At 33.3% G+C, this 12087-nt stretch overlaps 1 protein-coding gene across 1 annotated transcript; it reads left to right on the top strand.

The window, feature by feature from the left end:
* The first annotated feature begins 758 nt into the window (after positions 1 to 758).
* LOC132053317 (cytochrome P450 CYP72A219-like) lies at positions 759 to 4189 on the top strand. Its single transcript, XM_059445287.1, has 3 exons — positions 759 to 1836; positions 2611 to 2992; positions 3592 to 4189. The coding sequence occupies exons 1-3, from the start codon at positions 1598 to 1600 to the stop codon at positions 4012 to 4014; spliced, it is 1044 nt and encodes a 347-aa protein (XP_059301270.1). The 5' UTR covers positions 759 to 1597; the 3' UTR covers positions 4015 to 4189.
* Positions 4190 to 12087: the final 7898 nt, after the last annotated feature.

Below are 12087 nucleotides of genomic sequence, written 5' to 3'. Positions count from 1 at the left end.
AAAAATTCAAGATTTTTACAAAAAAAAAAAAAAAAAAAACGAAGTTAAAGATTAATTTTTTGCAATCGTAAATCGAAATCTAGACAAACCCTAACGAGAACAACAAGAATCGCAAATTCTCAGGCTAACTAATCTTCAATATCACCGAAACGACAAGATTTACGCATATTTTTGATTTTAACTTTGCAACGACGGTTGCAGAGGTTTCGGTTGAAGAAATGAAAGGAAAAGCGACGATTGGAACCGTGGTTGGGTTTTTGTTTGGGATGGGTAATTTTAATTGGGGGTGGGTCGGGTTAATTGGGGCCGGGTCGGGTTTTATGAGGAATGGGTAAAAATAAGTTGGGGAATTAATAAATGACGTGGACCAATTAGCTCGCGCGTGTCTAACACTACCCAGCCCTCAACTGGTCTGGGCCACTAGAGGGGGAAGATAATTAAATCGTAAGTTGTTAAGGGGGGTAAATAAATAGAAGTTAAGTTTAGTTTCCAAACTGAGTTTTCATGCCAAGTTCAGGGGTTAAATGATGTCTTTTCTCTTATTTTAACCTATATACACTAATATTATAAAATACAACAGTTATAGTATCAATATGGCTTATTTCCAGGTCATTATTCCACGTTTAATGGACGGTTACCTATAGTTATCTTTTAGGTGATCTGATAGTCATGTAAAGATTCTTTACATGATCAGTTTATAAAAGTTAAACTTTTAGGGGGTCGTTTAGTTTGAACTAGAAGCCAAACTAATCATGGCATCGCTATTGCTTTATGCAACGTTTGGTATGAAGTATGAAATTATGCACTAATAGTTAATCTTTGTATAACTTTATACGATGTTTCGTTAACAGTTTTAAAATCCACATAACTTATGCGGATTTTCATATCGATAATCAAACATTTTGCATAATTAATATAGGCATAAGTTATAGGGAAATTTGTGTACTATTTTACAAGTACATAACTGAAAGTAGATTAAATAATACATGTATTAGCAATGTGTGGATAAGAACATCTAAAGATAAAAATGCCCTTACAATAGGTAATCCCTAAAAATAATCTCCATATCATTTATTCACTGTATAATAAGTTATATATTGTTTACTCTTTGTATAACAATTCTTATATTATTTATTCTCTACATAATATGAGTTTTCGTATCATTAATGCCCGTACAAACAATCCATGTGTTACAATCCTGTATAATTAATTCATCAAGAAAACGATTCCTTATGGGTCATTTGGTTGCTGGTTAGGAGCTAAGTTATTCATGTATTAAATTCTGCATAAGTAATACCATGTGTGGTAGCATTCTTTTGCTATGTATAAAATTCAACACACCTAATGTTGTATGGTTTGCAACGTATAACTAATACATGTATAAATTATAAGAGAATCTATTTATTATTTTATGCAAGGATAGAAGATGAAATAACTAATACATGAATAACTAATTCCTACTTAAAATAATTTATAGATTACCTCATAACTAATCCTTGTATTACTAATATCTCAGATAACTCTAACCAGCAACCAGATGACCCCTTATGTCTATGTTTGGCAAACTTAAGGTTGGATTCTTATTAATGTGCAGCATATGCTACCTGCATTCAAATTGACTATTAATGAGATATTGAACAAATGGGAGAACATTATCTCGAAAGAAGGATCAGAAATAGATGTGTGGCCATATCTCCAAACTTTGACAAGTGATGCAATTTCAAGAACTGCTTTTGGCAGTAGTTATGAAGAAGGAAGAAAGATTTTTGAACTTCAAAAAGAACAACTTCAACTAATCGCAGAAATGTCACGCACAATATACATCCCAGGAAGGAGGTAGAACTATTTATTTCCTTATGTATGCTAAAAAAATAAAATAAAAAATTATTAGATACTGTTTCAATAATTTTGAAACACTACATTTTATTAAAAAATATTCAGTCATTTTAATTTTCAAAGTGGTTAGTAAATCTTGAAATGATTTGAGATTTTTTTCTTTTTTCTTTTTCAGATTCATCCTTGACAATCTATTTAACAAATACACTTTGATATATCACAAATACATGAATTTATCCATTGACTTTATCTAATGATAATATAAGTTTTGCTTAGTCAATAAATATGGTTGGTTTCTTTTGGAAATTTCAGATATTTTTAATTTTAAAATATTGTAGAGAGACAATGATTCAAAAGGTGAAATTCTAGAATCAAAACTAGAAAAGTAATGTAGTTGAATACAACACATGTGAGGATGTAATCATATCAGCACTAACACTCTGAATTCCATTAGAACTTCAAAGCTAAGTGTGCTTGGGTAATAACCCCTCAGAAGTCCTCGTGTTGCATCCCTCAATCAAAATATATAAGCATATATATAATATTGTGTGGCTTAGTTGAATCGCAAAAATAGTAGTGCTTTTAGCATTTTTTTCATTTCTCCTAAAAAAGACTTCAACTATCTTCAACAGACGTGTTTTTGTGTCTTTAAATCTTTCATGTTTCTTATAACCCAATTTTCTAACAAAACTATTATCATTGTTCTAACAAAATCACCACTAGGATACTTTTCTTGTTTGCAGATTTGTACTAATTAATTTTCATGAAATGTAGGTTTTTGCCAACTAAAAGGAATAAAAGGATGAAGCAAATCTTCAATGAAGTAAGAGTACTTGTACTGGGAATTATCAATAAAAGAATGAGGATGATTGAAACCGGAAAAGAGCATGATGATTTATTGGGTATATTATTGGCATCCAATTTAAAAGAAATTCAACAACATGGACATAAAAAATTTGGTATGAGCATTGATGAGGTGATTGAAGAGTGTAAAATGTTCTATTTTGCCGGGCAAGAGACTACCTCAACTTTACTTGTATGGGCAATGATTTTATTGTGCAAGTATCCTATTTGGCAAGAAAGAGCTAGAGAAGAGATTCTACAAGTTTTTGGTAGTGATGAAGTTGACTATGACAAGTTGAATCAGCTAAAAGTAGTAAGTATTGTCTACATTCTCAACTATTTTGAACTTTTTTTTTATTATTGCAACAGTGTTCGGGTCAGTTTGCATGTACCTCAATCGGAAATCTCTGCCAACCTACGATTAGGCAGATGGGAAGAAATCCCTTAAAGTTTCTTCGTCTCCTACTTAAACTTGAATTCTGGTCTCCCATGTTTTTCACTCACTTCATTGATGACCAGGCCACACCCTTGGATTAATTTTAGGATCGGCCACTCAACTGTCAATTTATTGCACCAATGTTAATAAACGACTTTTTATGATCAAAATATTATTCAACTTTGCCTAAGTATCACCAAGAAACTGATCACTACGAGGAAACAAACGACACATGGTGACCGTTTACGTAATATTAATCCTAAGATAATTAGGAAAAATTGAGTAACTATTTTATTACAAATGCTTATTGACTTTTTATAGTACTTGGGCAAAGTGAGTGACTTTTCATTACATCAAGTGCAATAGAGTAAAAATTGAGTGGCCATCCGTGAAGTTGAATTCGTCCTTTTATCTTCTAAAATAAATATGTTTTGATGGCCATAATATTAACTTGTGATCTATTTATTCATTAATAGGTAACTATGATCTTAAACGAAGTGTTAAGGTTGTATCCATCAGCATATGTGATTAACCGAATGGTACACACAGAAACAAAGTTAGGGAATTTGTGTTTACCCTCTGGGGTGCAACTCATATTAACAGCAATTTTGTTGCATCATGATACTGAAATATGGGGAGATGATGCAATGGAGTTCAATCCTGAGAGATTTAGTGAAGGAATATCAAAAGCAACAAAAGGACACGTTGTATTTTTACCATTTAGTTGGGGTCCAAGAATATGCATTGGCCAAAACTTTGCTATGTTAGAGGCAAAAATGGCAATGGCCATGATTCTAAAACACTATGCATTTGAACTCTCTCCATCTTATGCTCATGCTCCTCATCCGCTAATGCTTCAACCTCAATATGGTGCTCAATTAATTATGTACAAGTTGTAGAAATGTGTCTTTTGTCTAGATATGGTCGTAATAGCATTGATACTACCTTTTATTTCTCCGCCTTCATTTGTATATGACTATTATGTTGATGACCCTTCAAATCAGACATTAAGGAAAGGATCACATTTGATAACGACTAGTTAATATATAAAATATGTCATCCGAAGCGCGCGCACACACAAAAAAAGGTATGCACACACAAAAAAAAGTATGTGTTTTGAGTCATGTTGTATTGTTCATTAATTATAGTGCGTTCATGTCACTAGGAGTTTAAGGATTGGTGTAGTAGCTATGTATATGTGAGTCTTATATATGTTGTTTGGTAAGAATAAAGTATTTTAATATTATCAATTTGCTCTATGTTTATCTTCATCTTTCATTTTTATGTGCCTCAATTTTTTTTTTATCCTTGTATTGTGCAATTCTCTTCTCCCGTTTACAATAAAATGATGGCAAGAGCCTACTTTATTTTCAGAACATATAATATTCTTTTTATGTTTTTGTTATATGACACTTTTTATAGGAGATCAGTAAATAAAACATAAGAAATTTTCTCTGTGTATCGTGAAAATTTTCATCAAGAATTAACACCAGACAAACATATGCCATAGATTCAGTAAGTTAGAATGATTGCTGGTCTTATTATATGTATGCATTTGATTTTTATTTGCATATGTATACATAGTTCGAACCTTATTTAGTTGAACTCATAAAATCTACCCTAGATTTGCTTCTGATAGATATTGGATGATATAGTATTAGTACTATGATTTCAACCAACCCCAATATATATGTGCGAAAAGCAAAAAATTCAATAAAATTTTGGATTATGAACCAAGAAGTTTAAATGGGATATAGTAGCAATAAGACCACATTCAAATATATTTAGAAGGAGGTGAACTAATATGCGAATTTTCTAGCGAATGAAGGCTACAAACACTAGCTAAGAAGATTTGATAATATGGAAGAATGGGTTGAAGGAAATGAAATGTTTTCTCCTGGCAAATTGGATATGTGTGGCTTATGAAAAATGTTAAGGTTTTTGTTTAGTCAAATTCTGTACCCAAAAAAAAAATGAAGTTAAGTTGGTACAATAACAGGTAATTACATGTGCTGAGAATTCTCACAGGCTTCTAGTATATATACGAGTTACAAAAGTTAAATTAACCTACTCATGAGGAATCTCCATAAGCTGTGCTATTTAAAGGAGATTCCGTCAAGGTTCTCCAAGAGATTTATGCACAGCTAAAATTAACAATGGAATCTAGGGGTAGGGGTGGCAAATTAGTCCGTGAAAATATGACCCTACAACGTAATTATTTAGTGAGGTATGTACTTTATTTGGACATAACTATTTAGCCTGTACCTACTTTTCAATTTTTTTGCACATCCACGACTTTGGAACAGCTTTTGACATGCGGTGTCTAGCTAAAGTTAAATATGGTTGAAGCTCAATTATTGCCTGACGTCTAGGCAAAAGTGGCTGAATGTTAGTCATATGTGCCTGAACTTTAGGTAATACACCCAAACTTCAAGTAAAAATGACTGAAGTTCAGACAAAAATGACTGAATTCAGCCACATATTGCTGAAGTTTAGGCAAAAATAGTTGAATTGCAGCCATTTGTGCATGAACTTCAGTCATATGTAACTCTAGACAATTATTCCCGAGTAGGTAAACTTGCAAATATTTACGCACTGCACATATGATATAAATGGTGATCCCGAAATTAGGTATTTATGGAGTTGGGCCCCATACAATCGTTTAAGTTTGGACAGGTTAATGATTTTCCCATTTATTAACTATGCTCATTTTGACAATGCTTAATCTTTTCTTCAATCTTGCTTGGTTCTATTTTGAAAGCTTAGCGTAAAGGAGGAGTCCTCCTCATGTAATCTTAACTAGTAAATTTACCTGCGCTTTGCGCGGTAAGAAAAATATTAGAAAGTAAACGTTTAAGAAAGAACATGTGTTTGGGTTGATTCATATATTTGGTATATTTCGTAACCCAATTTTAAACGTCCTTTTCGTTTACAAGTTAAACGTGTTTTGAATGCAAGATTTTCTCCTCTTTTGAAATTTTAAAATAAAATGCGAAAAAGGTAATCAAAGTAGAAAGGAAAAAAGGAAGAAAGAAATTGCCTTCTTCAACAAGGACTGAACCGGTTGTCAGACTGAATTTTATATTGTAAACTTAATTTTCCTTTTCATTTTTCTTCTTTATTTCCTTTCCATTCCCCTCCATGACAGTTCAGTTTCCTGTATTCACCCTCCCTTCCTTTCATCCTCTTCTTTCCTTCTATTACTCTTAGCTTTGAAAATATAAAAATCGTTATCCTTTTTAACTAATCCACACGTTGATTGCTTTTCTTCCTCCTCCTAATTTTCTGGCAAACACCAATTAAATCCTCTTTTTTCTTCAAATAGACTATCTTACCATTTTATTATTCTCATCAGTCATCACCACCCTATAAATTCAACACACAACTTTCGTCAAAGGGGTACGTAATGAAATACACAATAAAAGAGAGCTTAAAAGAAGTACTGAAGAATGAAGTGAAAAATAGTACTCGTACACGATAGGGGTCGCTCCAATCATCATCGTGTATTGGCTATACTCCATCAAGTTATTATCGCTCCATTCCTCCAATCATCATCGTGTATCGGCTATATTCTATCAAGTTATTTCTTTTAATCAGACACACCTTTATAGCTTGTTCAGTATTTTTCCACTGCTTACCCTATTTATTTATTGTTGCAGTCGTTTCAATACGTATAGAATTCTAAGAGATTATCTGTTACAACAATAATTGATCCATTATGCTCATTATGGCAGTAGTTACGTCCATTACTTATACTCCCTCCGTTCACTTTCACTTGTCTAATATTCTAAAAATAGATTTTCACTTTTACTTATCACTTTTAGAATATCAAGACAAGACAATTTCTTTTTTTCCATTTTACCCATAGTATTAATCACTATTCAATAAAAATCATATTCCAAATTCAATAAAAATATGCATCAATTGATATGAGTAGATTGGTAAATTATGCACTTCAATTATTATTTTTTAAGGGGTGTGCAATGTCAAAAGTGGACAAGTAAAAGTGAACGGATGGAGTATTTATTTTAGAAGGGATAATTATTTATTTAACATGAAAAATTAGAAGAAAAGACAAAAAATTGAGAAAAAAGATAAACAACATTCTAGGCCATAGAGAGGTGCCACATCACCTTGTCTATACCTAGCTTTATATTATATATAGATTAGCAAATAATAGAGGGCTATGAATAAAACATTTCAACAGGTACCTCATAAAAAATATCGATTCTAAAGCTAAATATTTAGTCGATTTTAGAGTTGTAGCCTGTTTGGCCAAGCTTCTAAAATCAGCTTATTTTAAAAAGTACTTTTTTTTAAAAGTACTTTTCAAAAAAGCACTTTTGGCGAAAAACAGTTTGTGTTTGGCCAATTAATTAAAAAAGTACTTTTGAGCAGTCATTAGTGTTTGGCCAAACTTTTAAAAAGTGCTTCTATTTGTATTTTCCTCAAAAGTACTTTTCAAAAAAGTACTTTTGGGCAAAATCTGTTTTTTTTAGCTTCTGAAAAACTGCTTCTGCTATTCCCCAGAAGCACTTATTTTCTCCCAAAAGCTTGACCAAACACCTCACTTTTTTTCAAATAAGCACTTATTGAAAAAATAAGTACTTTTGGGGGAAAATAAACTTGGCCAAACAGGCTATTGATCATGAACTAAAATATAAATACTTTTTAGTTTGTGTGATGACTCGAGTCCTCCATAAACGCCGAAGATAGAACTCCATAATAAGCAAAAATTAAGGTGCACAATTTCCACATTATAACTTGTCCTGATGGACACATTAACACATATACTCGAATCAATGAGAATAGACTTTTTAGCAAGTCTTGGCGAAAACACAATTCAATCAATATGTAGTATAAACACCTTCTTGAACCCCCTTGCTTGTACTCTTATCTGTGAGGTTAACTTTTATTTATTAATAAAAAATAGCCCTAGGTACCCGCCTAGCGGATTCGCTTAAAAAAAAAAAAAAAACTTCTTGAATCATCATTCGCCTCATGAAATAAAACGAAAATGAAACCATGGAAGGCAGTTTCAAGGATGCTATTGTTCAAAGTACATTACATATTGTTACCAAGAATAGTAACACTACTATTTGACAGTGTTTTCCTTTTGTTTTTGTAGAAAAATTACAGGTTATCATAAATTAATATTGGAATAAATGTGTATATATTACAGACAGAAGTAAACAACATGCTAAAAATATCTATTTATGTAGTTTACTCTCCCGGATAAAGAGCTTTCAGCAAATTGAGGTGATGTTTGTCGTTCCCAATAACTTATTCGGTGATGTTCGGCCTAAATTGCATATATTTACTCATTGTTGCCTCATATTTTAGTACTTTTAATTGGCTTTTGAGTATTAATTATGATAATTTATGCCTAACATTATATTTTCACAATATAGGAAGAAAACGGTGTGAAACATGGAACAAAGGGAAAAATAAGAGATGTGCCACATTGAATTAAAAGGAAAAGAAAAGAGAAAAGAGAGGAGACAAGAGTGGGAAACATAATTATTACGTTGTAATGATTAGTGCAAATGTGCAATTGAATTTTGAACAAGTAGTACTGGCAGCCAGAAACGAAGACCAACAACTGGAGACAAAGAAATTGGACCCGAGGCGGTGTTTTCCTGCATTACACAGTGCGAAGGAAAGGGATTTTCGGAATTAAAAGTCTTCCCAATTTGTTTTGGACTCAGTTATTTTATATCGGCCTTTTCCCACACCTATAAATTAAATAGTCCATAAGACAGGTTTTGACATAACTTTGGATAGCTTGAAACCCTTAGTTCATAACTTTGGACTTAGAGAGAGCTTGGAGCCGCCGTGGAGGCCGTATTTACAGGGTTTTACCTTCTCTTCTCTGTAATAATTATTTTGATATTTTTATTTGGATGATTTGTTGTTTTTCCTCCATGTCTATGTGGAGCTAAACTCTTTAGTTCTAGGGCTTTGACACAAACATGAAAGTTGACGTTTGATTATCGTTTCTATCTATTAAATTTTCATATTTTTGGGTTGCTTATTTATTCTTGTGCTTAATTGTTTGATTACTTGATCACTAATTAGACACTATCTGTGGTGCGTGAATTGGACTTGAGAAAGAGAGTTCACGTACGTAATAAGAATAAATAGAGTTTGTGCGATTTAATCATTTCGCTACTGAGGATAGAGATATACCCTTTAGCCCTACTTAGTTTAATACGGAGAAATAAATGCGTTCTTGTTACCTCTGACGACCATAGAGATATAGGCGTTATAGTAGCATCTACAGGCTTGTGAGTAGTTCGAGAGAATATCATAAAGTTATAATTAACAGTACCAACTAGTAACCCATAGGTAGAACGATTTGAAGACTCAACTGGATTGTTAGTGGTCATAGTCCTAGATCTATCTCTTCTCCGATAAAATCCGCTCTTTCTTGGTTGAAGTTCATTATTTGTTTTCTTTTATTTTTAGTTAGTGTACAAATATAATTTGGATTTTATTTCTTGTTTAGATAATTAGAATTAGTTTAATTTAGTAAATAGTTAATCATAAATCCCTGTGGGTACGATAGCTGGACTTAAAAATCCTATATTACTTGTACGACCGCGTATACTTGCGTGTGCGTTTGGGAGCAACAAGTCTTTGGCGCCATTGCCGGGGACTTAGAAATTAAATGTTTATCTAGATTAGACTTTTCTTTTTGTCTATTCAAGTTTTTTTTTTTTTTTTTTTTTTTTTTTTGTTTAATATTCTCGTATTCTTCCCGGCATGGCATTTTTGAACTCTAAAATTTATCAAATGTTGGGTATTCATGCTTTAATGATTTTTGTGCACTTTGTGGAGGACCCCACTTATGGGAAAATTGTTCTAAAATTTGGCGCATAAGGGATGTGATGTGTGACCCTTCTAAATTCTATGACTGGAACTTTTGTAGCCAGTGTGGTGGTCAGTGGAAAGAGTGTCCTAAGTGTTGTTCTAGTCTCTCAAGTGATTTTCACAAAGTGGAAATCACTAAGTGGATGCTGTGAATGATACTTGGCTATTGGTTCGAGCTCACCGATTAGAGGTATGGGAGGATTATCTTGATGAAATTACAAGTGACATGACATACTTCATGGAAGAAAGAACAAAGCTCGAACAAGAGATAGACCAATTTGGCTCAGACATCTATGACCTGCAGGCTCAAATAAATAAAAAAGTTGAGGCGTCTGATGCTCAACCACCAATTGTCGTGGATGCTGGCCATCTTGTGGAGCAAATAGAGGAATTCCAACCATTCGATCAGATCTTTGTTGATGAAGTCATTGTTGAGGAGGTGTACAAAAGTGAGGATGTCAGAAATAATGCAGTTTTAGAGTTGGGGCGTGTTGGTCCTCATTCTAAACATTTTTCTACATTATGTTTGGTTGGCGACATGAAAATCGAGCATTATATTATATATATATATATATATATATATATATATATCCACGCCGATGAAAATGTCTATAGATGAGGAACAAGAGCCATACATCCCGAAATTTGCCACACCAAAGAGACAAAATGACATTCCTCACTTAAGGGCCAAGAAGTGCAAGATGCGACACCTATGTGCTTGGTTCTTTTATTTTCACACCGCCGCCCAGAGCGGAGCAGAAAATTTGATGCAAAATTAGGGGCGCAATTCATATCCTCAAAGTGGAGGGAAAAGTGGTGAAGTTGATTCACGTCGTGCCACGACGTTAACTAAGGCGCTTATTAGGAGGCAACCCAATGTGTAATAATTATAGATTTTTATTTTTATAGTGTCAAGTTTTGTTTTGTTTTGTTTTTGTTTTGCAGATTAGGGGAAGTCTGAGTACCCAAAGTTGAAAGCTGAGGAGCATGTTTGAGCTTAAGTGTGGGGTCGTGCCGACCCTTAATGATGAGAGCATGTTGCTAGCTAGGCCTTAGAGGACCCTAGGGAGTATTTCTTGCTTTACTAGTTTTTAATTTTTCCATCTATATGCTGTAACGACCCATTTGGTCGTTTAGCACTTTTAGGCCTAATATTCCTAAAACACCCTTTTCGTGGTCTAATCTTGCTGTCTATAGTCTGCGATAACGGGTGATTCGGTTATTTAATTGACGAGTTTTAGTCCTCATTTGACATTCGAGGACGAATGTTCTAAAGGAGGAGAATGTTAGATCCCGTATTTTTATACGTCGAGTTATTCGCGAAGGAATCAACGTGAGATAGAAACTTCGGATTTTAATTTCTAAACTAGAACTAATCGGTTACAAATTTTTCTTAGTACAAGAATGTTATTGGAGATTAGGAATTACTTAAGTGTGGTGTTAAGTAAAAATTGGTGAAAATAATGAGCCAACAAGAGCATCAACATCCAAGGTAAAAAGGATGACTCAAAGTCATCTAAAATAAGGTTAATGGAAGACATACAAATGGGCAATTAAATGTTGATTCATCCACTACACTTTCATTATATTGTGGACAACTAAAATACACTTCATAACCAAGGTGAGGTTCGGCCAAGGGGCTGAAAATTTTGAGGAGAAAAAGTTGAAGCATACAATTGAATATTTGAGCATCCACTACTTTATGAAAGTATACATTGTTTTAGGAGGACATAACATGGTGGAGGGATCATTTCACATTAAATATTGCTCATCCATCTTGGCATGATTACAATAGACAAAGGGTGGTGCATGAATCATTCAACACACATAAGATTGTCTTGTAAACAATTGAAAAGAAAGAAGAAAGGAGAAACAAGAAGGTGAGGTTGGCCTAAAGTTGAGAAAACAAATTAGGAAATTTAAAGTGTAAAGTTAATGGAATGAATCATGCCATAAGTGGAGCATGTGACCAACTTGTAGGCATCAAAGTTGAACCAAATAATGACCAAGAAATCAGCCATCACAATTCATTTCAACTACACAACACAAAGAAAGAAAACTTAAGCCTAGAGAGAGAGAGCATTCGGCCAAGGGGCTGA

The sequence above is a fragment of the Lycium ferocissimum genome, chromosome 4, assembly GCF_029784015.1.
Source record: "Lycium ferocissimum isolate CSIRO_LF1 chromosome 4, AGI_CSIRO_Lferr_CH_V1, whole genome shotgun sequence".
NCBI lineage: Eukaryota > Viridiplantae > Streptophyta > Magnoliopsida > Solanales > Solanaceae > Lycium > Lycium ferocissimum.
The sequence above is the reverse complement of the archived record's forward strand: the minus strand, read 5'-3'. Positions and strand labels throughout refer to the sequence as shown.

Coding starts and splice junctions, on each gene's coding strand:
- LOC132053317 (XM_059445287.1), top strand. CDS start 1,598: ATGCTACCTGCATTCAAATTGACTATTAATGAGATATTGAACAAATGG. Junction 1,837..2,610: donor ATATACATCCCAGGAAGGAG/GTAGAACTATTT, acceptor CATGAAATGTAG/GTTTTTGCCAACTAAAAGGA. Junction 2,993..3,591: donor AGTTGAATCAGCTAAAAGTA/GTAAGTATTGTC, acceptor ATTCATTAATAG/GTAACTATGATCTTAAACGA.